The 26,722-nt window shown below is 41.4% G+C and overlaps 1 protein-coding gene across 2 annotated transcripts in view; it reads left to right on the top strand.

The window, feature by feature from the left end:
• The window catches only part of KSR2 (kinase suppressor of ras 2), a 724,223-nt gene that overhangs the window by 518,288 nt on the left and 179,213 nt on the right, over positions 1-26,722 (top strand). For both annotated transcript variants that reach the window (XM_075324106.1, XM_075324115.1), the window contains exons 9-12: positions 4,598-4,716; positions 10,769-10,937; positions 20,304-20,390; positions 20,850-20,916. In XM_075324106.1, the coding sequence (XP_075180221.1) occupies positions 4,598-4,716; positions 10,769-10,937; positions 20,304-20,390; positions 20,850-20,916 (442 nt within the window). The remainder of the gene's footprint in view (positions 1-4,597; positions 4,717-10,768; positions 10,938-20,303; positions 20,391-20,849; positions 20,917-26,722) is intronic.

Below are 26,722 nucleotides of genomic sequence, written 5' to 3'. Positions count from 1 at the left end.
TCTGCCAGGAGCTTACTTGGGCATACAATGCATTATATGCAGGTGTTTGTGGTTAAAATGTACCCCTGCGTATAGTAACAAGCTAAGCCTCAAGTAGAAAGGAAACTGTGAAGGATGTTCCATTGCAGGAACAATTAGGTAACCCCAGATCCCAGCTCCTATGTGCAACTATGTTCTCTACAACTCATATATTCACGCCCTAAAAAATGCACACAGTGCTATTATTCCCATGGAATAAACCATAGATAATAGTTGATGGAACGGACAGATTTCGGCAGTGTCAGCTGTTCATCTAAGGCCTCTTGCACACATTGACTGTTTGTTGAGGTGTTTTTACCTCAGTATCTGTAAGCCAAAACCAATCAGAGGAAAAGTATAATGAAAACATGACACCACGTCTGTATTTTTTACGCACTCTTTGTTTTGTCTTACAAATACCTTTTGTGAATAAAGTTGCTCTGACCTTCCCTGATCGGCAAATGTTGAAGGAAAGTATGGACAGGCATGTTGGATTTAAAGAGGACCAACCACCAGGATTTTCCTATATAAACTAAAGCCAGAGCTATACTGACACTATCATGCTGATTCTATACATACCTTTAGTTGTGAGATTGGATGTCTAGTTTCTGAAATACAGGCAAGTAAAGTTTGTGAAATGCACTGTTATTTAATGATAGGTTCACCGGAATATCTAATAGGTGGGTCGGGTTTTGCTAGTTATTCCTGCCCTTGTCGTCCTGCCTGTCCTTCCTTCTCCTGTCTCTGTTATTTATGTTAATTACACTATATCACAGATTTACTAAATCTCTTCACTAAGATGGCATCGGAGTTGGCCCCTGCGCATAGTGCATATCTCGGCTCCATCTTTGTGAAGACAGTGTGACATCATCTTATTGTTTTGTGGCCTATGCAAGGGTGGCGCGTGCGCCCTCACATCCTCTACTCTGGTTGTGACCAGGAGAGGGAATGCACCGTACTCACGTAGGCCACAAAACAATAATATGATGGCATGATATCACCAGTATAGCACTCGCTTAAGTTTATATATGAAAATCCTGGTGGTTGGTCCTCTTTAAACATTCCCAATTCTTATGAACCCAAGAAAAATAAGCCAACACCAAAGGTGTGTGGTCGCAATGTACTCCCCTCTCTCCATTGTGCATGTGTATCAGAGTGTGGGGGGTTAGGGTTAACAGGACTAGATGCTGGCCCTTTTGATCAGTATCCAAAGTGAATGACAGGTATTTCAAAGAGTCTGGATACTTCACTCAATCCTATGTGGTCAATCTCTAACGGCAAGTAATGAAGATCGGAATCTATCATAAAGGATAGTAGACATAATAAAGTTATCTTACAGGAAAAATTAACAATAAGATCTCTGCACAGGCAATAAAAAGGTAATAATGTCACAACACAGAATCAACAACATAGGAATTGTAGTCAAAGCAGTGCGACAACGCAGGAAAGATACACTGAGTACAGTCACAGCACAATTATATTATTATGTATACAGGTATAATGCGCAAGGTCATGCAACAAAATAGTAATACCAAACACAATAAGGTCACATTACATGAATAATAAACATACTGCTACTACCAGAAGTGTAGGCATATTGCTCTATCTTTGAGTTCAGCTGATCTCAGACCACCACTTTTTGCTTAAATGCTGTACGTGAAATACATATGTAAAATCTTGTGTAAATATTGAGCGATCACATAACCACAGTCCTTGAGAAGTCTATGCATTTGAGAATCAAGGCAGTATATAGCGTAATAATAATAAGTATAATATTTTATTTATTTAGTGACAATATATTCTGCAACACGTTACAATTCCTACTGATCTATTAAGTAAAAAATGACTCCTTTACAGATGAAAGAAAAACGGATATTTATTTAACAGATCAGTTTTCCATAGACTTCAATTTAAAAAAAAACCCAAAACATATGCAGCTGAAATCAGTTTTTTATAAATGGATAAAAAAGTTTTGTCTGCACAACTTTTTGCCAAAAGATTGCTGCTGGATTCAGTCTAATGGATGATTACTGGTCATATGAACAAAGCCAAACACATACTTCAATACATATAATGAGAAGTGAGGGTCCTGATCCCAAGCTTAAAATCCATGAGAAGGTTGAGATAAAACAAAAAAGGGAAAGGGTAAAAAAAGTGTCATGTAAGGTCCGACCATCAGTATAATAATAAGGTACATTCAAATAACACTGCATGAACCGATCTCCAGCCAGTATCTGTACTAGTACAGGTATAAAGAGCTAACAAATGTGTAGAAGAGAGAACAGGGGAAAGTTAGTTAGATTAGTGAGTGGATACTGGGAATGAATCCGATTGTAGCAGCACGAGAGAAGTCCTGGAGAAGGGAGTGGGAATTTCGGATTATATAGGATGTTAGTCTTAGCTAATTAGCGGGACGGAGAGGATGGGTAGGGTGACAAAGAAAGATGGGGAAGAAGATCAGGGCAGTGCAGAAATGTGAAGAGCTTTGTGTGTACACTGACGAGCAAAAGAGTAACAATGTTTTGAACATTTGACTCCCAAGCTCCATATCTCACCATCCACTAAACCTTTGAACGTGAGGCTACCTTCGATATATAGACAATCACCTTGGATATCTCATACATAAATTTGACTTACAATTATTTAGCATATGATTAGCTAGACCGATTCTTGTCATGTCACTGCATTATTACTGTTTTGCTTTTAGTGTTTGAAAAATATTTTTCTTCCTGTATACTACAAATTACAACATTTTCTTACGTTCCCTAATAGCTCAGTGTGCTTGTAGGTTAATTCCCAAGGGAAAGGTCACTGGTTTGAATTGAGAAGCAGCTATAAAGAATATTTCCCAAGAAAAGAGAAACAGCATCATCTAGCTCATTGATAGCGGTCTCTCGACCCCAAAAATTGTCTAACTGCATCATGTGAGTGCCATGAGGGTTGGAAGAATACTAAATGAAGTCTGTCCATCCATTCAAAAGCCAAAAATGGACATCGAGGCAAAATATTGGCGTCAACAAGTTGGCTCATTACAATGTCTATCAGTTCTGGTGCAACAAACACGGCAGTGGAGGCAGCTCATATAATTCGTAATAGTGAGATCACAAACATCCATGAAAGCACTGTGAGATGCATGTTACACAAGTCTGTAATGGTGGCACGAAAAAAGGGGAAGAAGCTTCGACTTCAATATCATCATAAGACACGTCGGCTTCGGTTTGCTAAAAAGTACGAAAAGTAGACAGTAGAAGATTGCAAACGAGTGATTTGAAGCTATGAAATGAAAGTTAATAGACTAGGCTCTGATGGGTGCAAATGGGTCTTGAAAAACAAGTAAAAAAGGGACTAATGGATTGAGAAATTGAAGGAACTGTCAAGTTCAGTGGAGGAAGCCTCATGATATGCGGTTGTTTCACAGCCAAAGGTGTTGGATACTTGACCAGGATCAATGGTGGTCTCAATGTTGAGCTATACAGTATGTCAGTATAATACAAGACAAGTTACTTTGTATATTCGAGTACTATGGGTATAAAAATGACGATATAATGTTCAAGCAGGATAACAACCAGAGGCTTACAGTATGTCGGGATTGGCAAATAAATGGTTCAAGGACAATGAAGTAGAGGTGCTGGATTGGCCACCACAGTCCCCAGACTTCAACCGAATCGAACACTTGTTTGTAGAGTTGAAGAAAAAGCTGTACACATAGCCAAGTGAGTCGATCAGTATGCACCAACATTGGGAATGTGTAGAAGAGATTTGGGATCAGATTTCGGTTGAGACATGCTTGAATCTGATTAAGAGCATACCCAGAAGGATTCAGGTAGCGTTGAAAGTTAAAAGTGGATTTAGAAACACTAACAAAAAAATAAAAATAAAAATTTAGAGTTTTAGGAGCAAAAAAGTAACAATGCAATGACATAACAAGAATCTGCTAAATATTTACTACACATAATTATGTAAGAAATAGCCAAGATGATTGTCTATATAACTATGGTAGTCTCACACTCAAAGTTGTAGTGTGTTTGTTAACCTTTTGCTTGTCAGTGTAAGTGAGATAAGTTTATATTGGATTCTGTAATGGATGGGAAAATAATGTAAAGACTGGCACATGGTAGCGAAAGGACAAAAATATGATACTCTTTTCCGCATTCATGATAGATTATAGAGCAAAGAATTTAGTGAGTAGAAGACGGATTACTGGAGAGTTGCAGTAGTCCAGATGGTAATAAATCAGAGCAACTGTAAGAGTTTTTGCAGAGTCAAAGATAAGAGAAGATCGAATTCTAGAGATGTTGTTGAGCTGCAGGTGATATAGAGTGTGTTATACACTTAAGCTCCTAGCCTACTTCATTAAAATCTGTTTGTCCGGTAGAATGCCATTAACCACTGTTGATATAGAGTAAGTCCTGGAGTATCTGTAGGTAACATTCCCTAGCATGTATAGGTGATAGAGTATGTGACTAGAGGGGGAAGATACAGCAAATGCTGCCTATTTATTGGTTACTTCTAAATTTTTTAAAAATTCTACCTGTGTAAAGTTGACCATCACTAACAAGAGCTTTTTTTTAATTTTTAGCACGACTAGTTAGGACTGAATCGGTTCCATGTGACATCAACAATCCTTTAAGAAAACCTCCACGGTACTCAGACCTCCACATTAGCCAAACCCTTCCTAAAACCAACAAGATTAACAAGGTAAGTCACTATGGGTCAGTACAACAAAATAAGCAGTTTGCCTGCACATTATCTGTCTATGATAGGGTAAAATACAGAAGACCAGGGCAGACAAGTATGCGATTTGACAGAGACAGACCATACATGCAGTCTGTATGTGCCACGTAAATAATTCACCCATTACTTTAAGACATGGCGTCTGGTTTACTGCAAGCGTCATACAGATTCCATTGTTTGCTACCAGCATACAGTCATTTAGTTCTGGTTTAGTTGGAGAATTGTAATAAGGGGGCTAAATGTAGGAAGCTATGTTCGTCAAATCTCATTTATTTATGTTGTCAGTATCAATAGCCGAGACATATGGATATACGTAACGGAGAATTTACAGGCCTGGCATGGATGATAATGCATTTGTACAGATGAATAAAGTCAGGGACAAATGATAAATACACACGTCTACACTACACAACAGATAACAGGAAACACAGGCCTGATTGCATTACATTGATTTGTTTTATGCCAGTCATTGCAATTACAGCATGCTCTCTCATTTATAATGTAAGATCTAACTCACGGTTACTCCGGGATCGGAAACATTGAACTTCCCATTGCCTTCAGTGGTTATTTGTCAGTGTTGTCTCTGGGATGTTTTCTCTAGTCCTTACTTACCTCATGTGTTTGACCTCTGGTCAAAAATATACAGAAAATAAAGTGCTAGGATAAATAAGTGTAAATGACCAGATCCATCATTACAGATAATATATTACAAATTGAAGAATTTAGCACTAGTGTACAATGACTTCATCGATTACTATGAAAATGAGTATTTTGTTCACCTTCTCTGTTCACTTCTTGCACTACAGTCTAGTTACATCTAGATTTAAATGGCTGTACCGAATTTAGAAGTCTTACCCCGTTCATCGGATAGGGTATAGCTCCCAATCGCTGGTGTCTGAGCGCTGGTACCTCCATCGATCCCTAGAACTGGGGAGCCCCTTGTGAATGGACTTGTTGTCAATTATGCACACCTCCATTCCATGCATTTGTAATAGTACCGACAGAGATAACCGAGAGCAGCAGTCACTTGTCTTCAGCAATCTGTTTTTTTGGGGCTCGTTAGGGGTCCTAGTGGTCAGACCCCCTAGAAATCAGTAAGTTATCCCCTATTATATGGATTAGTCCTAACTTCTAAACTTGGTGCAACCCCTTTAAAGGACTTGGGGGGTTTTCATGCCACAGGCATCTCTTTGTTTAAAGGGAACATGACAGGTTCCTTGAGGTTAACTACAGTGGTTTGGATGGAGATTTGCATATTTTGATAATGTGATTTAGGTTCCACATTAATGTTCCTATCTTCTAAAAATTCCTGCCTTATATTTTCTCCATAGGCTTGATTACCAGCCTACACATTGGTCTTAGCCTAATGATTTTTGCAGGCTGTCTGTCATGCCCAGGTAGATGTGATTATAGGAGCCAAGACAGGATTAGTCCTGGGAAGAGACACTCACCAAAATAATTCTGGGTCATTATCAAGATCAACGTTTATTTCTACAAATTAGTGTGCAACATACATAAAAGATTTTATGAGAATAAACAGATCTGCATCTGTACCAGTATAATAGCAGTTTGGGACGGTCAGAGGACCTGACAGGTTCCATTTAGTGAAGATGGCTTTTCGGTGACAACTAGTATGCCAAAATTGGGCACCCTGATTTCCCTGGGTAATCCAAAATGACACAACTGCAATATCTAGAATGATAAACAATTAAAGGGGTTGTCCTCTACTAGGACAACCTTTGCTCTTCCAACATGTTTCCCCCAATTAAAATAAAAAAGCCTATATTCACCTAGGCTGCTGGCATCGCTCCAGCACTATCAGCGCTCGAGTCAGGATATCATCACTAAGGATGCTGCATCATCTGAAATGCGTAGAGGATTAATCTAATATTTTTGTAATAAAGACTTTCTAATAAAGAGATTTGCAAGTCTGTGATGCTGGACACTCTCGACTTTAGGCGAGGATACGTTTTTTTATTTTAATTGGAGAAAACATGTGGAATTAGAAGGGTTTGTCCTAATAATGGAGAATTCCTTTAAGGACAATTTTAAAAAGAGATCAAATTAAGAAGTTGTGATTAGTGGCACAAATATTTCATTACATTTTTCATTTACTTCTTTCTTTTTAAGAAGGGGGGGGGTGATATTTATTATAGTATTAGGAATATTTTGCCCTGATTGCTAGCTCCCTACTGTAAATTGAGATTATGATATCAGTGGTCGCACATTTGCAGAAAATGCCGTGCCCCAAGCAAACAGCTTAAGCAATAAAACATGATAAAATGGTGAAATGTTTGGGATAAACATAACACTAAACGTGGAGTGAACAGACGGGCTAGAAATAACTGTGACATTTGAAATAGAGAGCGAAATAGCAATTTTATCTGAGATTAATACATATGTTCCTGTCTTCGTCGTCAGACATGTATGTTTCCCTTCCATCCCTGAACAATTAGTTTGTACCAATCTAGACAATGACAAATATTTCCAAAAGCGCGGTGCTTTATTTTCTTTTTAGAACAAATGGCTTTATATATAGAACAGAGCTGATGCATTTAACATGGAAAAAAAAGTAATGAGTTAATAAGATGCCGTGAAAAGTTTGTTTCCCCATTTTGCTTGAAATATATTGGGCGTATAAGGCCATGTACACACTGTATTTGGAGAGGGGTTTTTTTACCTTAGATTTTCTAAGCCCGAACCAGGAGTGGGTAAAAAAAAGCAGAAATTGTGAAGTTTTTGTGTCTTTTACACTTTTCCTCTGATTGTTCCACTCCTGGTTTTGGCTACAAACACTAAGATAAAACCTCATCCAAATTCTCAACATGTGTACCTGGCCTAAAAGAAATGACAGCGTGCTTTATTGTGATGCATATAATGTATATTACACAGTCATAACTAAATACTTCTTTACCGCTGAGCTTACACTTCAGTGACGGCTCCTCATATAATAATAGAAAATAACTCCGGCACACTCCAAAGAATTGTGTTCAAACAAATATCTTTTTATTGTAATATAGTCCGTAGTGAAAAATGGTATTTTACAGACAGTATCATCAGGCTCCTCATATAATGTCCATTAAAAATTATTTTGTGTATATATATTATTGAAGTTCTATTTTCTTACTAGGATTTATTGGTTATTGCACTTAATGTTAAGGCAATTCATTGATTAACGTCACAAGGTTCTTGATGAATATACTGAAGATCGCAGGGGAAGCATGCTTGAGTTACTCGGAGCAGTGGGCGAGTGACAGGGGTTATGCTGAGGGCACAATGTTCACTTGTTCCTTTGTGAAACTGACTGGATGGCTGCGGAGCCATCTGCTTCTAGCGTCTTCCCAGATGGTATGTTGGGATTTTAGGCATTGTGTCTTTACATATAAATAAAATAAGGCAACAAAACAAACACACACTCGTGAGGAGGAGTACTGAGAAATTGTGTGGGAAAAATATCAGATAAAAATCAACTTGAACCTTTTGCATCAGACTCATAGAGCCGTTGCATAGACAGAACACATAGGCTATGTTAGGGCTAAGATATGTTTTTTGACAATGCACTTCACCAACGCACTAAAAATTGGTGGAATAATTCATAGGCTCCAATTCATCAAGACCGGCAATGTTCTCTCAGGTGTTGATGAGGGGGAATGGTGAAGTCATTGAGGCACGCGCTTCTTACCGGTGTTGATGAGGGGAAGTGGTGGAGTCACAGAGACACATGCTTCTCGACGGTGTTGATAAGGTTGAGTGGTGAAGTCACAGAGGCACACGCTTCTCGCCGGTGTTGACTAGAGGGAGTGGTGGAGTCACGGAGGCACACGCTTCTTGCCAGCGTTGATGAGGGGGAGTGATGGAGTAACTGAGGCACAAACTTCTTGCCGATGTTGACGAGGGGGCTTGGTAGAATCACAGAGGAACATACTTCTCGACAGTGTTGATGAGAGGGTGTGGATGAGTCTATGAGACACACACTTCCCTCCAGTGTTGATGAGGGGGAGTGGTGGAGTCACAGAGGCACACACTTCCCTTCAGTGTTAATAAGGGGAAGTGGTGGAGGCACATGCTTTTTGCTGGTGTTGATGTGATAGAGTAACTGAGGCGCACGCTTCTTGCCGGTGCTGAAGAGGGGGAGTGGTGGAGTCGGTGAGGCACACACTTACCTCCAGTGTTGATAAGGGGTAGTGGTAGAGTCACAGATGCACGTGCTTCTAGCTGGTGCTGATTAGGGGGAGTGGTGGAGTCGGTGAGGCACACACTTCCCTCCAGTGTTGATGAGGGGGAGTAGTAGAGTCACAGAGGCACACGCTTCTTGCCGATGCTGATGAGGGGGAGTGGTAGAATCGGCGAGGCACACACTTCCCTCCAATGTTGATGAGGGAGAGTGGTGGAGGCACATGCTTCTCACTGGTGTTGATAAGGGGATATGGTAGAGTAACTGAGGCACATGCTTCTTGCCTGTGTTGATGGGGTTGAGTGGTGAAGTCATGGAGGCACATGCATTTCACCAGTGTTGAGGAGAGTGGTGGAGTCAGGAAGGCACAAGCCTCATAATGAATCGGGAACATCTGACAAGTGGCGTGTGCCTCCATGCACCTCATTCCAGTCATAAGCTGGAGTAAGATTTCTGGCATAAGGAACACAACAGTTTATCATGAATGAGACAACCTGTGGGGTCATGCCACCTTCGTGCACCAATTTGGCAGAACTGGGAGAAACAGGCGTGAAAACGCTAAATGTTGGAAAATTTGGGAAAAACTCTGAGTGACTCTTCACAGCTTTTTAGGAGACTTCTGGAGTAAAAAAAAACTTGATGAATTGGGACCATTGACTTCAGCTGTGTTTAGTTAATTCACTTGCTGCATTTTATCAGGGGTTTATAACTGTTGCCCTTTTGATGTTACTGAATACGTTTTGACGTACTTTCATAACCACCGAAGCTCCAAAATTCAGATGAGACTGTATTATTCTTTAACACTTCTATGTAACACCTTCAGGAGTCCAGGCACTTCAGATATGGGATTTTGTTTGACAGGGTCTACATATTTTATATTTATTTAAGGCCTTACCCTAAATAAAACAGTATTGGCTATACAAGGGTAAAGAGTAGAGATGAGCAGATCAATCTGCAGGGGTTCGACTTTGAGTTGAATTTCCTGAAGCTTGCAGTTCCATGCAAATTTAAATGCTTTGAAAATTGATTCACAAAGATGGTAAAAAATCCCCACAACTTGTCCGGCAGTGTTTCCCACAATGCTGAAGCATCAAAGAGCGGGGGTAATGATGTTTTGCATGGCTGTGCATCCTTCCCCCTAATACCATGCAACACGGTCTGTTCCCATTTATCAAGAGGAAGATTATACCTTGTATGATGGTGGGCAGTATTTGGGTTATCAGAGATCAGCATGTCCCATTGGAGCATAGCCAGCCTCAGGACCGGAAGCTTGTGCAGTAGAGTTGCATTCCTCTTCCAGAATCACCAGGTAAGCGCATTATACAGATCAGATTGAAACAAAATGACCCTCTATCTGTACAGTTACAAACTATCTAATGATGTGAGTTGACGCAAATCTATTTTGGAGGGTAAATTCTGAGAATTCAATTTCAAACGGTCCGCTTATCTCTACAGCCCAAATGTTTCTGAGTTTAGTGCTGCAGTCGGAGTAAAGATATAATTTATGGTGATTTCTGGTGATCATTAGTTGATAATTGTAAAACATTTGTCAACCATTTGCTTATATCTCAGCTTCCTAATATCTGTAAGTGTTAAAAGAGGTTGGTTAGGACTCTGTTATAGTGGTGTTAGTCCACACTTTGCGCTATATAGATAAATGTCTACAATTCACCCTGACTCTGCTGCTCTGCACTTAGTACAGTACTATGATGATGACTACGCCGTCGTGTTAACCTACTGTATACCTATAGAATAACGAAGATGAGTTTTGTCCAATGTGTCACTGTGCGTCTGCTCTCCTCTCATCTGCTTCCCAATGTGTTATCTCTTTTGTTTTCCCAGGACCACATTCCAGTGCCCTACCAGCCAGATTCCAGCAGCAACCCTTCCTCTACGACATCCTCCACACCGTCCTCACCTGCTCCTCCGCTTCCCCCCAGCGCCACCCCACCCTCTCCTCTCCACCCGTCCCCACAATGCACCCACCAGCAGAAGCCGTTCAACTTACCAGGTACCAAAGCCCACCTGGGACAAACAAAGAGCTTGACAACCTAATTCTGTGCTACATTACTGACACAGGAAAGGTTTTATTACTTATGTTACACATGAGGGGGTTCTGGTGTTTTATGTAAATATCAATAAATGTTGGCTGGAGCATTGGAGGGCAGATTGTCTTTATACACACCTCTATAGGTTGCTCTATGGACATAATACCTACATAATTATGTATGCATGCATCCCACAAATCCAACTCACAGCACAGCCTGTGTGACTGCTTTTATGAGTATTAGAATTTTTGGTTACATTTAATAAAACTAAGAATCCCCCAATTACCAACAGATTAACAACCAGACCTGTTCATGTCTGGTGATACTTTGTAAAAGTATAAGCGTCTTTAAAAGGGTATTCCACTACTAATGTGATCCCCTTTCATTTATCTTAACTTTTCCTAACTAACACTTTCCAAATATACTTCTGCTTCCTAGACTGCTCCTGTAAGCTAATATCTCTGCTGCTCCTATATTCTTATGATGTTGTTTTAGCTTTCATCTTTTCTTTCTGGAGACCAGAATCGGCCCTACTCAGCAGGGCATGTGACTGGTGGAGGTGGGGCTCCTTCTCTGTGAGTGGCAAAAGTCTGGGCACGTATACCCAGATCGCACTTCACTCTCCTCTGTCTACTTTACAGTTCACTGCGAGGTGCAGCTCGTGCGATGTGATATGCTCTCTAATGATGATCACATCGCAGTGCACACTTCACTCTCCTCTCTGCCTGCTTTACAATGCAGTGCTTTCATGTGACAAACGCTGCGATATGACAATCATTAGGTAGTGTATCACATTCCACGATCTGCACATCACAGCCCTTATCAAATCAAAGCAAAGCACTGTAAAGCAGACTGAGAGGAGAGTGAAGTGTGATCTGTTCATACGTACCCAGAGTGCTGTCACTCACAGAGGCAGCTGCGTCCCCACCAGTGATGTGCCCTGCTCAGTTGGTCCGATTCCGTTTTGCAGCCAGAAGGATCAAAGCTACAACAACAATAAAGGTATTTATGAGCCATTTAGAGATTAGCTTACAGGAGCAAAATAGTTAGCAGAAGTATGTTAGCAAAGTATTAGAAAGTATTAATTAGGAAGAGTTACATTAGAAGTGGAAAACCTCTTTAATATTCGTCTCTATAGATTAATAGCCTTTTAATTTATGTGTTTAATTATTTTTTTTTCAGATTGTATCAAACATCTTTATTTGCAAACAATATTATTATTATTATCATCATCATCATCAAGGTTGTGAAATTATAATCATATCTCACATATTTACAAATTAATTGATTTTACCCTATTGTGAATCCTGTACATTTAGTATCCTGCTTCATAATCTATGAAATAGACAAAATGTTTGATTATATCTTCAATATAAGCAGCTTAAGGCCCTGTTACAAGCAACAACGTATCTAACGATATATCGCTGGAGTCACGGATTCCGTGACGCACATCCGGCATCGTTAGAGACGCCATTGTGTGTGACACCAACGAGCGGCCGTTAACGATGGAAAATACTCACCAAATTGTCCATCGTTGACACATCACTCATTTTCAAAAAAATCGTTGATTGTTGAGGACGCAGGTTGTTCGTCGTTCCCAAGGCAGCACACATCGCTACGTGTGACACCTCGGGAACAACGAACTACAGCTTACCTGCGGCTGCCGGCAATGAGGAAGGAAGGAGGTGGGCGGGATGTTACAGACGCTCATCTCTGTCCATCCACTTCTATTGGGCGGCCGCTTAGTGACGCCGCTGTGACGCCGCACAAACCGCCCACTTAGAGAGGAGGCGGTTTGCCGGCCTAAGCGACGTCGCTAGGCAGGTAAGTCCGTGTGACGGCTCCTAACGATATTGTGCGACACGGGCAGCGATTTGCCCGTGACGCACAAACGACAGGGGCGGGTACGCTCGCTAGCGATATCGCTGCGTGTAAAGCCCCCTTTAGTCTCCAAAATACCAATTAACTAGACCAAACTGATCAATCAGTCAAAAAATGTTGATGTCTTGTGGATTTCTATTGCATTGTCAGTTTAGACTCGTGATTGTCTAAATCTGTCACATTTAAAGGGAACCTGTCACCAGATTTGGGCCCTATGAGCTGCGGCCACCACCAGTGTGCTCTTATATACAGCATTCTAACATGCTGTATATAAGATCCCAGGCCGCTGTCTAGAATGTAAAAATCACATTACAATACTCACCTAACGGGCGATGCGGTGCAGACTGGTCGGATAGGTGTCTCCATTCTCCGGCACCTCCTCTTTCGGCCATCTCTGTCCTCCTTCTTCTGAAGCCTGAGTGCTTCAACTTACTGATTTGCATTAGTACTTGCAACTAATGCACATTTGAAATAAGGAGTTAATTTTTAGTAATATTCATTGATGTTATTTTTAATAACACTTTATATTGTCAGCGCGCCTAGCTGCCTACTAACATATATTGTCAAACTTAATAACCTTTCAGCCAATTGGTCAATATTTTGTGAATTTCTGTTGTCAAAGTTTTATTCAGAGTAAAAAAAATAGTATCAAAATAGTTATCATTTATATTTTTCTTCTTAGAGGGTTTCCCAAGAACAAAGTTAATTTTAATCAATAGATCTTACAATAAAAAAAGGTTAAACAATTGGATGTGATTAAAATAATGTTCCTGTACTGAAATAATCTTATATATGTGTCTCTGCTGTGTACTGTGTAATGGATGTGTCTGACCGTACAGGGACATGACCTGATCATACATATCCTGGGCTGGAGAGGACGCAAAATAGTATAAAGACATTACAGCATGGGATCACAGCTGATTTTCTTTTTGTAAGGTAAAGTATTTCTCTGAGAGTATTTAAAGGGGTATTCTTATTTCCAAGATCCTATCCCAATATGTAATAATAATAATAATAATATTAGCAAATACCTTCAATAAGAAATGTAGTATAGTTCTCCTCATATAGCCATTTCTCTTACCTCATGTGAAGGGCATTGCAGTTTACTAATTTTCACTATTTTACCATGGATACCTAAGTTACAATGCCCTGCACATGAGTTAAGAGACATGGCTATATCAGGAGACCTATACTACATTTCTAATTGGAGGTATTTGCTAATATTATTACACCTGCTACATATTGATATAGGATCTTGGAGGTGGGAATACCCCTTGAAGCAATGTTTTTAATGTTTTACCTCAAAGAAAGAATAATTTGTCATCTCAGGCTATCCAGTCTCTATTACTTTCTCCTCTGCCCAGGAGCTGTGGTATGATCAGACCATATCCCTGTATAGTCAGACACGGACATTACACAGTACATAGCAGGGACACATATAGATTACAGTATCTCAGCACAGGAACATTTTTTCAATCTCATCCAAAGGTGTAACTTATTTCTATTCCGAGATCTATGGATTAAAAAGAACTTTGTTTATAGGACAACCCCTTTAATCCACCTCATAATTAGCAGGTAATGGCTGTGTATTACAGCTATGACCTGCGTCTAACAATCTATCCATGATTGTTAACCTGTGAAAGCCAGGTGTCAAACTCCAACAGCTGGATTTTGCACTCGCCAGCATAGGGGCGCGCCATTTTAAGATCACATCAGTGCGCCTGTGACATGATCACAGGTTGCTGATGAGTTGCTATGACAGCAGGGATCTGCTGAAAACATCTGTGCCTGTCATAGCAGAGATACTTTGAAACCATGCCTGTGGCCAAGCTTCAAAGGAGACTGTGATTTTTATTATATGTAGCAATGCCATGGCATTGTTGTATATAGCACAAGCGATCAGATGATTGCAATTTTCAAGTCAATCATACTGCAAGATAATTTTTTACCACAAATGGTACACCGTAAAACAATTCCCAAAAAACATGTCAGAATTATATTTTTTCACAATTTCTCCATATTTGAATTTTTCCCCCCATTTTACACTATACGTGGTAAAATGAATGGTGACATTCAAAAGTGCAACTTTTCCCGGAAAAACCAGAGATGTGCGAACCCGAGGTTCTGTGTTCAATGTTCATACTGAACACAGACTTTACAAAAAAGGTTTGGAGTTCGGGTGCTTTACGTATACAAACCACTCACGTGAGCATCGCTATGTTTGGGTACTCTCGGTGTTCAGCCCAATGCAAGCCGCTTACAGTGTTTGAATGTCTCTCACTGGGGGTAACAACAGCATGATCGGATGTAGTGTGCACCAATAAAAAAATAATAAACAACCCAGTACACCCTCTGACGGAAGTGTTCTGTTCATGGCTGACTGCATGTGGACGGAGACCCTAACTGCCCACTTAGTGACTTCCATTGGGGTTCAGGTCAAATCCGGGTCCCAAACTGAACTTTATCTAAAATCCGGCTGAACCCGCCGAACCAAGCTTTCACAGGTCCGCTCAGCTACTTGGTTAGTGTGGACAGAAAACTAAAAAAGTTATGGCCTTGGAAATAAGGGAATGAAAAAGCAAAAACTAAAATTGGCTGTTGAGCACCCCACAGGGCCTGGGGGTTGTACTCGTCACTGAGCCGACGGTGGAGATTTGGAATGTCACGGTGACCTGGCCCGGCTTCATGGCCCCGAGGTTTTCAACAAAAGGGAGAGGGAGGTGGGATGGGGATGTTGGGAGTAGTTGTCTTTCGTGATGCTACCTGTGGTATGCGGCTATGAGAGGAGCCGCCGCTGCGGGATGTCGCTTGCTTCTGGGGCCGATGGTGGGATGCAGCTCGGGTGTTCCAGCTCTCCACAGGTAGAGCTATGGACCCAGGGAGGATGATGAGTGCGGTAGTCTATGGCACCGGAGAGCGGGGGCAACGACGCTGCCAATGACAGGGAAGACACAGGAGCTGTGGTTCAAGTTCTACTCACTGTCAGATTAGCGCTCCTGGAGTACTGGTCTTCAACAAGATGGGCTCCAGCCGATGCCGGATAATTCAGAAGCCAGTGCCAGTGTTGTGGATGGTGAGCCTTTACTCCGTTCATGGTTTCAAATGGGCCCCCGTGGCCTGAAGCTACACATGGCCCCCTCTCTGTGGTGTTTAAGTACAGTCCCGTCTAGTAGGCAGTGCAAGTCCTTTGATGGACCACTCTATGGTCACGACTCCTGGCTCTATATGCTGCTTTGCCCCAAGCACTGTTGTGGGACAGAAGACCTGAAATCCTTTGCCCGGCAGAATTCTTAAAAGGACTTGAAGTTTCCCTTAATCTAGGGCTCTACACCCGTCTGCGCTGGTCCTGGGGGAGCTGACTCTGTATCCCCTCAGCGATCGTGTTCTCCCTTGTCCCACCAGATCCACCGGTATTGCTGTTCTCCTGTTTGGAACTTCACTCCACCAGCCTGTGTCTGTCTCAGGCCGGCTCCTAACTCCTTTTCCTCTAACTGCGTTGTGTCTTCTCTCTTCCCCCGGACACCAGCTCTCCCCCTCCCAGGTTCCTAGACTAGTGGGTGGGAAGGCCCTTACCATTAGGCGGCCTTCCATGTGACCCGACCCTAGCCTGGTCACCAGTTGGAAAAGGGCAATGGTGTGTATGTATGGAATGAGTAGTGCGGAACCAGCACTGACCTCCTCTGAACCCGGGATGAATATTACACCTTAAGTCAGGTGCAGTACACTGTGGCGCTTGAAGCCTCAGGGGCGCCACAGCTGTGCCGCAAAGAGGTTAAAGGAAACCTGTCACGTGATAAAGGGTTAATCTGTAGGTTAATAGCTTTCCGAACCTCCCTGGCACCTGCACTTTAAACTCCGCTGCCGGGAGGAAATTAACTTTATTCCTCCTGACAATGTTTGTTTTTTGTTTTTCAGTCATCATTGTAGCGCCAGGTTCAGTCACCGTGTATTGAAAGTCGTGGCTGTAACTGCACCCCCCTGCCCTGACTGACTCCTCTAATGCGTGTTATGGGCTAACATAATTTTATTGATTCTTCCATTTCACCAATATTATTTTACAGTGTAAACTCTGTGGGGTAGGGGTTTCCCCCCAAAATGTGGATATTTGTAAAAAAAATAATTATTTAGTGTTTTGCCTTTTTTAGGTCTTGTAATGTGAGGAAATTGTACCATTCAAGGGTTCATATGACTTTTAGTTGACTTTTTATTGCTGATTATTAGGAAGGAGTTGGAAGAGAAAAACTGCAATACTAGAATTTCAATCTTTTTTATATTCCCTACGTGCACACGGAGTCTTTTTGGAGCAGAAAGTGAGCAGAAACAGATAGGAAACTGAAAATCCTCCTCCAAAACTCAAGGCTCCTCAAAAATTTGGAGTTTCCACTCAGTTTCTTTACAAAAAAAAAACAACTCAGCAAAAGACTCCATGTACACACAGCCATTGATAGAATTTTTCAAGCAGGTTAATTATTTTTTTTTTATATATAGACTCAGTGATGCCATATATGCATAGTTTATTTTTTATTATTTATTTATTCTCTATAGGGAATAGATTCAAATTTTCCTAGATTTTAATTATATACATTACAGTTCAAAAGTTTAGGGTCACTTAGGTATTTCCTTATATTTAAAAGAAAAAGAAGCTAACATTTAGAAATCCCTTGAAAACCCTTGTGCAAAGATGTTAGCACAGCTGAAAACAGTTTTGCTGATTAGAGAAGCTATAAAACTAACCTTCCTTTGAGCTAGTTGAGAATCTGCAGCATTACATTTGTTGATTCCATTAAAGTCTCAAAATGGCCAGAAAAAGAGAACTTTCATGTGAAACTCGACAGTCTATTCTTGTTCTTAGAAATTAAGGATATTCCATGCAAGAAATTGCCATGAAACTGAAGATTTCCTACAGCGGTGTATACTACTCCCTTCAGAGGAGAGCACAAACAGGTTTCAACCAGAGTAGAAAGAGAAGTGGGAGGCTCCGCTACACAACTGAGCAACAAGACAAGTACATTAGAGTCTCAAGTTTGAGAAATTGACGCCTCACAGGTCCTCAATTGGCAGCTTCATTAAATAATACCTGCAAAACGCCAGTGTCAACGTCTACAGTGAAGAGGTGACTCCGGGATGCTGGCCTTCAGGGCAGAGTGGCAAAGAAAAAGCCATATCTGAGACTGGCTAATAAAAGGAAAAGATTCATATGGGCAAAAGAACACAGACATTGGACAGAGGAAGATTGGAAAAAAGTGTTATGGACAGATGAATCGAAGTTTGAGGTGTTTGGATCATACAGAAGAATATTTGTGAGATGTAGAACTGCTTAAAAGTTGCTGGAAGAGTGCCTGACACCATCTGTCAAGCATGGTGGAGGTAGTGTGATGGTCTGCGGTTGCTTTGGTGTTGGTAAAGGGGGAGATTTGTACAAGGTAAAAGGGATTTTGAATAAGAAAAGCTATCACTGCATTTTGCAACACCGTCCCATACCCTGTGGGCAGCGCTTGATTGGAGGCAATTTCATCCTACAACAGGACAATGACCCAAAGCACACCTCCAAATTATGCATGAACTATTTAGGGAAGAAGCAGGCACCTGGTATTCTATCTGTAATGGAGTGGCCAGCCCAGTCACCAGATCTCAACCCTATTGAGCTGTTGTGGGAGCAGCTTGACCGTATGGAACGCAAAAAGTGCCCATCAAGCCAATTCAACTTGTGGGAAGGGCTTCTGGAAGCATGGGGTGAAATATCTCCAGATTACCTCCGCAAATTAACAGCTAGAATGCCAAAGGTCTGCAAAGCTGTAATGTCTGCAAAGGGAGAATTCTTTGACGAAAGCAAGTTTGAAGGAAAAAAAGTATTTCAAGCAAAAATCATTATCTCTAACCTAGTCAATGTCTGGACTATATTTTCTATTCATCATGCAACTCATTTGATAAAGCTAAATAAAAGTATGATTTGTCATGGAAAAGACAAAATTGCCTGGGTAACCCCAACAAACTTTTGAACTGTAGTGTATATATGTAATATATACAACAAAATACACACATATATATATATGTGTGTGTGTGTGTGTGTGTGTGTGTGTGTATATATATATATATATATATATATATATATATATATATATATAAAAGCGAAGTCTAAAAATCAGAGTAAATAAAAGGTTTTAAAAAATATATATATATTATATATATATATACATATATAAAAATATGCATGTATATTTTTGAAAAACATTTTTTTTACTTTGATTTTTAGACTTTTTAGGTGACTTGAAACTGCAATCATTTCTCCGCTTGTCTTATGTACTGCAGTATTGTGTTTTTGCATTATGTAGCCAAAATGATGTTCTTCTATAAAGCTCAGCCACAGGATTAAGATGGTAGCCATGGGGGCTTTCAGCAGACCCCCAACTGGTATGAAAACATTATGGTCGCTCTGTGATTGCTTTGTGGGACCGATTGGAAAGGAGAGTAAAGACACACCGACAATCACATAGTTTAAATGCTGCTGTCAGTGTCCGTCATTGTTAACAGCATTTAAAAGGCTAAAACACAGTGATCAGAGCAAGCTCCGATTGCTGATGTTACCGGCAGATGGTGGATGTTTAACATTTAGCATCTGCTAAGTATGATGCTAGGTCATGTCCTGATCCCACTCGATACATGAAGACCTGACATCGGATGTCTTAGTCATTTGAAGCATGAGCACAAGATCACATAGTCATAGTCACATAGTTACTAAGGTTGAAAAAAGACCTAGGTCCAATAAAGTTCAACCTTCCTCCACCAGTTCTACAATTGGTCACTAATTCATTTATAACCAACAATGCTTTGTGTACTGAGGAAATCATCCAGCCCTTTTTTGAAAGATGTTATAGTATCTGCCATTACTACCTCTTGTGGTAGGGCATTCCACAGTCTGACTGCTCTAACTGTAAAGAACCCTTTCCTATTTAGCTGTCGGAATCGCTTTTCTTCCACTCGCAGTGAGTGCCCCCTGGTCCTTAGTATTGTCTTCGGAAGAAATAAGTCATGTGCCAGTCCTTTATATTGACCACACATATATTTATACATATAAATGAGATCTCCTCTGAGACGTCTTTTTTCTAAGCTAAACATATCTAAGATGGGAGTCTATAGATCAGTACCATTTAAACAGAGGTCGTCTTGCGATTGTCAGATGGGCACACTTACTTTGAATACATTTGTGCAAAGAACCTTGCATTTTTTACATGTGTAGCATAGTGGAATGTATGTAATGTTAGCAGAGTGCTGCTTGTTTATATATCTATATGATTGAACACTTATTTGCCACCATTATTTTAGTTTTATTGTATTCAGAAAGTTCAATTACCAAATCCTTCATTCTTGAGTGATATACAAATATCTGTAAACACTAATCATATAACCATTAGAGATAACATTGGCTTGAGATGTTTCTTTTCTTGTAGGGTCGAATAACACCTCTCATCCATGTACCTCATCTTTGCTGCAAGGTTCTCATTACTACAAGTACAAACAGCAGTTCATATTTCCAGGTAATTTCCTCACAATTCTTGTGTAAACCATTTTTCTATAAAGAAATTTACATTATGGTGACTCGCTGATGGTAATTTGTGGAGACCTATAGAGATGAGCTACAGAATTTCTTGCATTATTCCTTGATCTTTGGGATCTTTTGATATATATTTTAACATCACCGTGTACTTGTATGATTCAGAATGGAGATCTATGCGTAGGACACCCAGTCTTACACTATGTTTGATGTATTTACAGATACTCACTCTTTCAACACTGTTATTATATGGCTTGTTTGATTAGTTTAAATCTAATATCTGTCGTGGCAGAGATATAGTTACGGTATATATATGAAGATCTGGTATTTAATAAATATTACAAAATCGGTGTTTTCATCCTGTCAATATGGTCATCTTAGGTGAAGACCACTTTAAATGTGTTTGAAGAGTTCTTCTAATCTCGTCTATTATTTCCCATAGATGTTGTGCCTGAAGTTCCTCCCCGAGCACCTCAAGTAATCCTTCATCCTGTAAACTCTAATCCAGTGTAAGTGTTCCCTGCAGCTTCCATTCTAATTTTAATGTTGTTTAGTACAGTTTTGGAAGGAGAACTATTTTATTTCTTTGTCCCTAATAGTAGAAAGAGTAATCTACTGTATGTAATTTATATAATATTGTACTAACAGTTTTTAAAATCCACATCAATGTACCTCAGCAGTGAAATCACATTTAAGTTTTCTTCCAGGGGCAGACATACAAGTGCAGCTCAATATATTAGAATATCATCAGAAAGTTAATCTATTTCAGTAATTCAATAAAAAAAGGGAAACACATATATTATATAGAGTCATTACAGAGTGATCTATTTCAAGTGTTTATTTCTGTTAATGTTAATGATTATGGCTTATAGTCAATGAAATCCCAAAAGTCATCTAAAAAAATTAGAATAATATCCCATTAACACCTGCAAAGGCTTCCTAAGCATTTAAAATGGTCCCTTAAGGCCCTGTTACACGCAACGACATCGCTAACGAGATGTCGTTGGGGTCACGGAATTCGTGATGCACATCCGGCCTCGTTAGTGACGTCATTGCTTGTGACACGTATGAGCGACCGCTAACGATGCAAAATACTCACCAAATCGTTGATTGTTGACACGTCGTCCATTTCCCAAATATCGTTGCTGGTGCTTGACGCAGGTTGTTTGTCGCTCCTGAGGCAGCACACATCGCTACGTGTGACACCCTGGGAATGACGAACAACCGTATCTGCGTCCTCTAGCAACGAGGTGGCCGTGACATTCATGCGGCTGCTCTCCGCCCCTCCGTTTCGATTGTACGCCTGCCGTGTGACGTCGCTGTGACGCCGCACAAACTGCCCCCTTAGAAAAGAGGCTGTTCGCCGTCCACAGTGACATCGCTAGGAAGGTAAGTATGTGTGATGGGTACTAGCGATTTTGTACGCCACGGGCAGCGATTTGCCTGTGACACAGAAACAACGGTGGCGGGTGCTTTCACGAGCGACATTGCTAGCGATGTCGCTGCGTGTAAAGCCCCCTTTAATCTAGTTCAGTAGGCTATACAATCATAGGGAAGACTGCTGTCTTGACAGATGTCCGGAAGGCAATTATTGACACCACAAAAGGTCAATGCTAAAGAAGCTGGCTGTTCACAGAATGCTGTATCCAAGCACATTAATGGAGAGTTCAGTGTAAGGAAAAAGTGTGGAAGAAAAAGGTGCACAAGCCACCAGGAAGGAGACACAGACCCTGGAGTTTGAGGACGAGATCTAAGATAGCGAGGGGGGGGGGTGGGGGGGGGTGGCTGGGGGAGGAAACAGATCAAGGGGTAATATCCCACACAGAGAAGAAGGAGATGAAGGAGGGGAAGAAAGCCATGTCTGTCATAGTGGAGGGAAGAATAAAAGTGAAAGACTCTGGTTGGCTAAGTGAACTCTAGTGTTGCATGTGTTGCTAACTGTCCACTACGGCGAAGAAACCAGTAAGTGTCATGCATCTCACTCAGTCACATCTGGAGACAGAGACTCCTTGACGAAAGATTGTGGTGCCCATGCGGCCCGGGGCAACACCTTCCATCAATAGTATTATTCAATATTTACTTGAACCCCCAGGTTTCTATAAACTGTGTGACCAAAAATGAGCCTAAATTCAGACATAAATCTGTCAAGCAACAACGAGCCTAAGCTGAATGTATTTTTTAGCTTTATTTTAAACGTGCCCAATCCCAGGTACAGATACATAACTCCATCATTTCTTGATCCTTTCAGGATGAGTTTGTCCTTACGTTGAGTGTTTTCTATTCCTCTATGCGAGGTATTAAAGTCATTTGGGCTATTTGGCATCTTGAATGTCTGGATTACATTAATATGCTTCAGAGCTGCTTGTCTATCGGTTCAACTGAAGACTAAAACATAAAAAGAGATTTAGTGTTTAGCTTGAGAGACCAAATAAAATAACATATAAATTAATCCTCCGGCAGGGTGCAGTGTGGGCAGCTGAATAAACAGAGAAAATAAAATGAGTTGGCAATCGCTAGGGCTCCTACTTCTGCCTTTTTTCTACATTTACATTATCCGTAATGCCACTACATGATCTTGCCAGTATTTAAAATGCGCCGGTTTATTTAATAAGGTAACCAAAAGCTGAATGCAAACATGTTCATCTTTGCTGTTAGCTGGTTTAGGAACTGCACAGGTTTGATAAATATTCCATGCGCTCCAATCCTGTTTGCGAATATTGATATCTTCTTTACTTTGGCATTCATTCTATGCGCACAATTGAAGAACGGATACGGATGTTCACATCGTTGTTTTGTTTTTTTAATTTGCAACGGCTGAACATTCACATTCCAGCACCACTTTAAAGATAGAGAAAAATCACAAAACTTTATATTATTTGTAAACCTGTAGATTGGGGTCCATCTTAACAGAGGTCGCCTTGTCATTGGCAGATGGGCTCACATAATTTGATCAAATGTGTGGAAAGAACTTCATGTTTTAACATGTACAGCAATAATGGAATTCAGTTATATAAGGTTTGCAGATTGCTGTTCCATAGTGTTAGTTTATCTACATCTATATGAAGACGAAGTTTCAAGAATACCATTGTAATCATGTAAAGCATTCTTCTATATTAAGAAAATATGTGTTATGAATAGAGATGAGTTGACCCGAACTTTAAAGAAGTGGTTCCCTCATATTTATTATTGGCCACAATTATATTATGTTGGGAAACAAAGTTTCTCTCAAATACCTTGTGTTGCCAATAGTGCCTGTGTGCTGCGCTATCGCATTCCGCTCTTCCCCATCGCCTGACCCTCGGGCTCCGTGACCTCAAGAATCCGGTAATTTCACGTCAACGTCCTGACATCACTGTGACCGGCCCCAGTCTCCATGAGTCACTGGGCTGTGGGTGGAGTTTTCCCCCGCTCATCACAGCCCTGCGTCACAACGCAGCATCTCCCTGCTCACTCCTCCTTCGCTGCAGAGAGCACAAGCAAGAGGGATTCTGGGTGGTGACGAGCGGTTAAACTCCGCCCACAGTCCAGTGACTCATGGAGACTGGGGCCGGCCGCGAAGATGCCAGGTGATCAGGAAGTTGACGTGACATCACCGGATTCCCGAGGTCACGAAGCCCGGGGGCAGGTGATGGGGAAGAGCGGACTGCAATAGCGCCACTCACAGGCACTATTGGCAACACAAGGTATTTGAGAGAAACCTTGTTTTTCAATATAATATCGTTGTGGCCAATAATGAGTATGGGTGAACCACCTCTTTAAAGTTCGGAGTTTGCATGGAACACGAAATTTACAAAAACAATCAGTGTTGGAGTTCAGGTGCTTTATGTATACTGACCACTCAAATGAGGATTGGGTGCTCAGGTACACCCCATGCTCAGCCCAGCGCGAGCCACTTGCAATGTTTGACTGGCTCGCAGCGGGGGTAAAATCAGCCATATCAAATGTAGTGTGCACCCAAAAAAATGAAAAAAAACAATCTCCCTCCTCCGGAAGTGATCTGTTTATGGCTGGCTGTATGTGGGCAGAGAGCTGAACTGCCTAATTAGTGACTTCCAATGAGGTTTGATTCAAGTTTGGGTCCAGAACAGAACTTTATCTGAAGTCCAGCTGAACCCATCAAACCAATCTTCCACGGGTCCGCTCATCTCTGGCTATGAACACTGTACCAATGGAGTAGTCTGGGGAAAGGGGATGGGTATGGCATAGTAAAGGCCTGCCCTGGGTGCAAAATTCTTAAGGATGCAAAATTTGGCAAGAAAAATAACAAACCACCACACCCACCAGAAAGTAGCTGTGGCCACAAATCTAAGGCAATGCAAATGCTTTATACTTCTAAGCAAACATCACTTTGAACTCTATTGGTGACTACATGACTCTAATACAGTTACATCGTGGTAGAGCAGGGACCCTTAGCGTCCACCACTCTCTATTCTGTAGTCTGCATGCTGCTTGTAGGCCTGTGGCAGTGTCGCTACACAGATGTATTGTACCACCTATGCTGGCCTGGGTCATGTTCAGAGGAGAAAAGGACTCAATCACTTGAATTAGTTGAGTATAACCTTTGTTATTATGTCTTTTTTCTTTTTTTCGGAGGGAGGGTGGGGAGGGTTAGCAAAAACGTGACATTGTTCCTTTTAGAGTCAGGCACTCAGAGGTCATCATTATTTTTAAGGAGGTGTTAATACTTTTTAAATGTAGCACTCAGGAGGCATTATTTGCCTTAAAGAAGCACTCTGGGGCTATTATTACTGCATTAGGGGGCGTAATACTTACCTTGCCCTGAGGCTGACAACCCACACTATATCATTACACTGTACCAAAGCCATGTGTTTGTGAAATATCTGCCTGAAATTTCAGCACTGGAGTGGTGCTTTTAATCTAAGGGGTACTTTGCACACTGCAACATCGCTAGCCGATGCTAGCGATGCCGAGCGCGATAGTACCCACCCCCGTCGCACATGCGATATCTTGTGATGGCTGCCGTAGCGAACATTATCGCTTCGGCAGCTTCACACGCACATACCTGTTCATTGACGTCGCTCTGGCCGGTGACCCGCCTCCTTCCTAAGGGGGTGGGTCGTGCGGCGTCACAGCGACGTCACACGGCAGGCGGCCAATAGAAGCGGAGTGGCAGAGATGAGTAAACATCCCGCCCACCTCCTTCCTTCCGCATAGCCAGTGGAGGCAGGTAAGGAGATGTTCCTCACTCCTGCGGCTTCACACACAGCGATGTGTGCTGCCACAGGAACGACGAACAACATCGTATCTCCTATTGGTGCGACATTATGAAAATGACCGACGTTACACAGATCACCGATTTTCAGCGCTTTTGCGATCGTTTATCAGCGCATCTAGGATTTACACATTGCGACGTCGTTACCGGAGCCGGATGTGCGTCACTTTCGATTTGACCCTGATGATATCGCAGTAGCGATGTCGCAACATGCAAAGTACCCCTAAGTCCCCTGTCTTATACTCACCATCTGGCATCCTCTTCTGTTGTCACTGCAGCTCCTGTCTGTGTCCTGTGATTTGCGACTTGCTGGCAGCTCCAGTGCTTCATGGAGCCTCCGGAGGTCCCAACTCAATACAGTTCTATGAGAGACTCGTTCTGGCCTCGTTCTTGCTCTCATAGAGATGCATTGAGAGATTGTAATGTAACTTTTGTACTCTGGGCAGTCATTAGTTAAGGGCACAAGATAGCGCTGCGGGGCCGGAGTGGTGCCAAAAAGGAAGAAAATGTATATCTTAGAGACTCCGGCTGTCCATGGGTGGCCACATGTAATGTTACATTTTCCCTTAGGAACTATTCACACTGTGTTAATGCAGTGCACCCTATGGGATGCATCAGAATCCTTATAAATAGGATTCAGGTAGAAACCTCAACTGAGCCATAAATTGTAATGACACCATTGCAGTTCAAATGGACTGAAAGAAGGTGGGCACCGTCTAAAAAATACAGAGTCCAACTCAACTGTATTTTTGTCATCACAGTCTATGGCTATGTCAGAGATCCAGCTGAAGCCTGTTTTTTAGGAGATTCTTTGGACGTACCGTACAGTGTAAATAGGGCTTTATAGCAGTCCTTACAGTGGAAAATAGACTACGCTATCGTCCTCAATTAGAATATGGTTTTGTACCAAAACACCTTGGGTAGAGATGAGTGAACCCGAGGTTCGGTGTTTGTACCAAACACAGACTTTACACACAAAAAAAGAGAGGTCGCATTCAGAGTTCAGGTGCTGTACATACAGTCATATGAAAACGTTTGGGCACCCCTATTAATGTTAACCTTTTTTCTTTATAACAATTTGG

This window comes from Anomaloglossus baeobatrachus, chromosome 1 (genome assembly GCF_048569485.1).
Source record: "Anomaloglossus baeobatrachus isolate aAnoBae1 chromosome 1, aAnoBae1.hap1, whole genome shotgun sequence".
Classification (NCBI taxonomy): domain Eukaryota; kingdom Metazoa; phylum Chordata; class Amphibia; order Anura; family Aromobatidae; genus Anomaloglossus; species Anomaloglossus baeobatrachus.
This window is presented reverse-complemented; position numbering and strand designations above follow the sequence as displayed.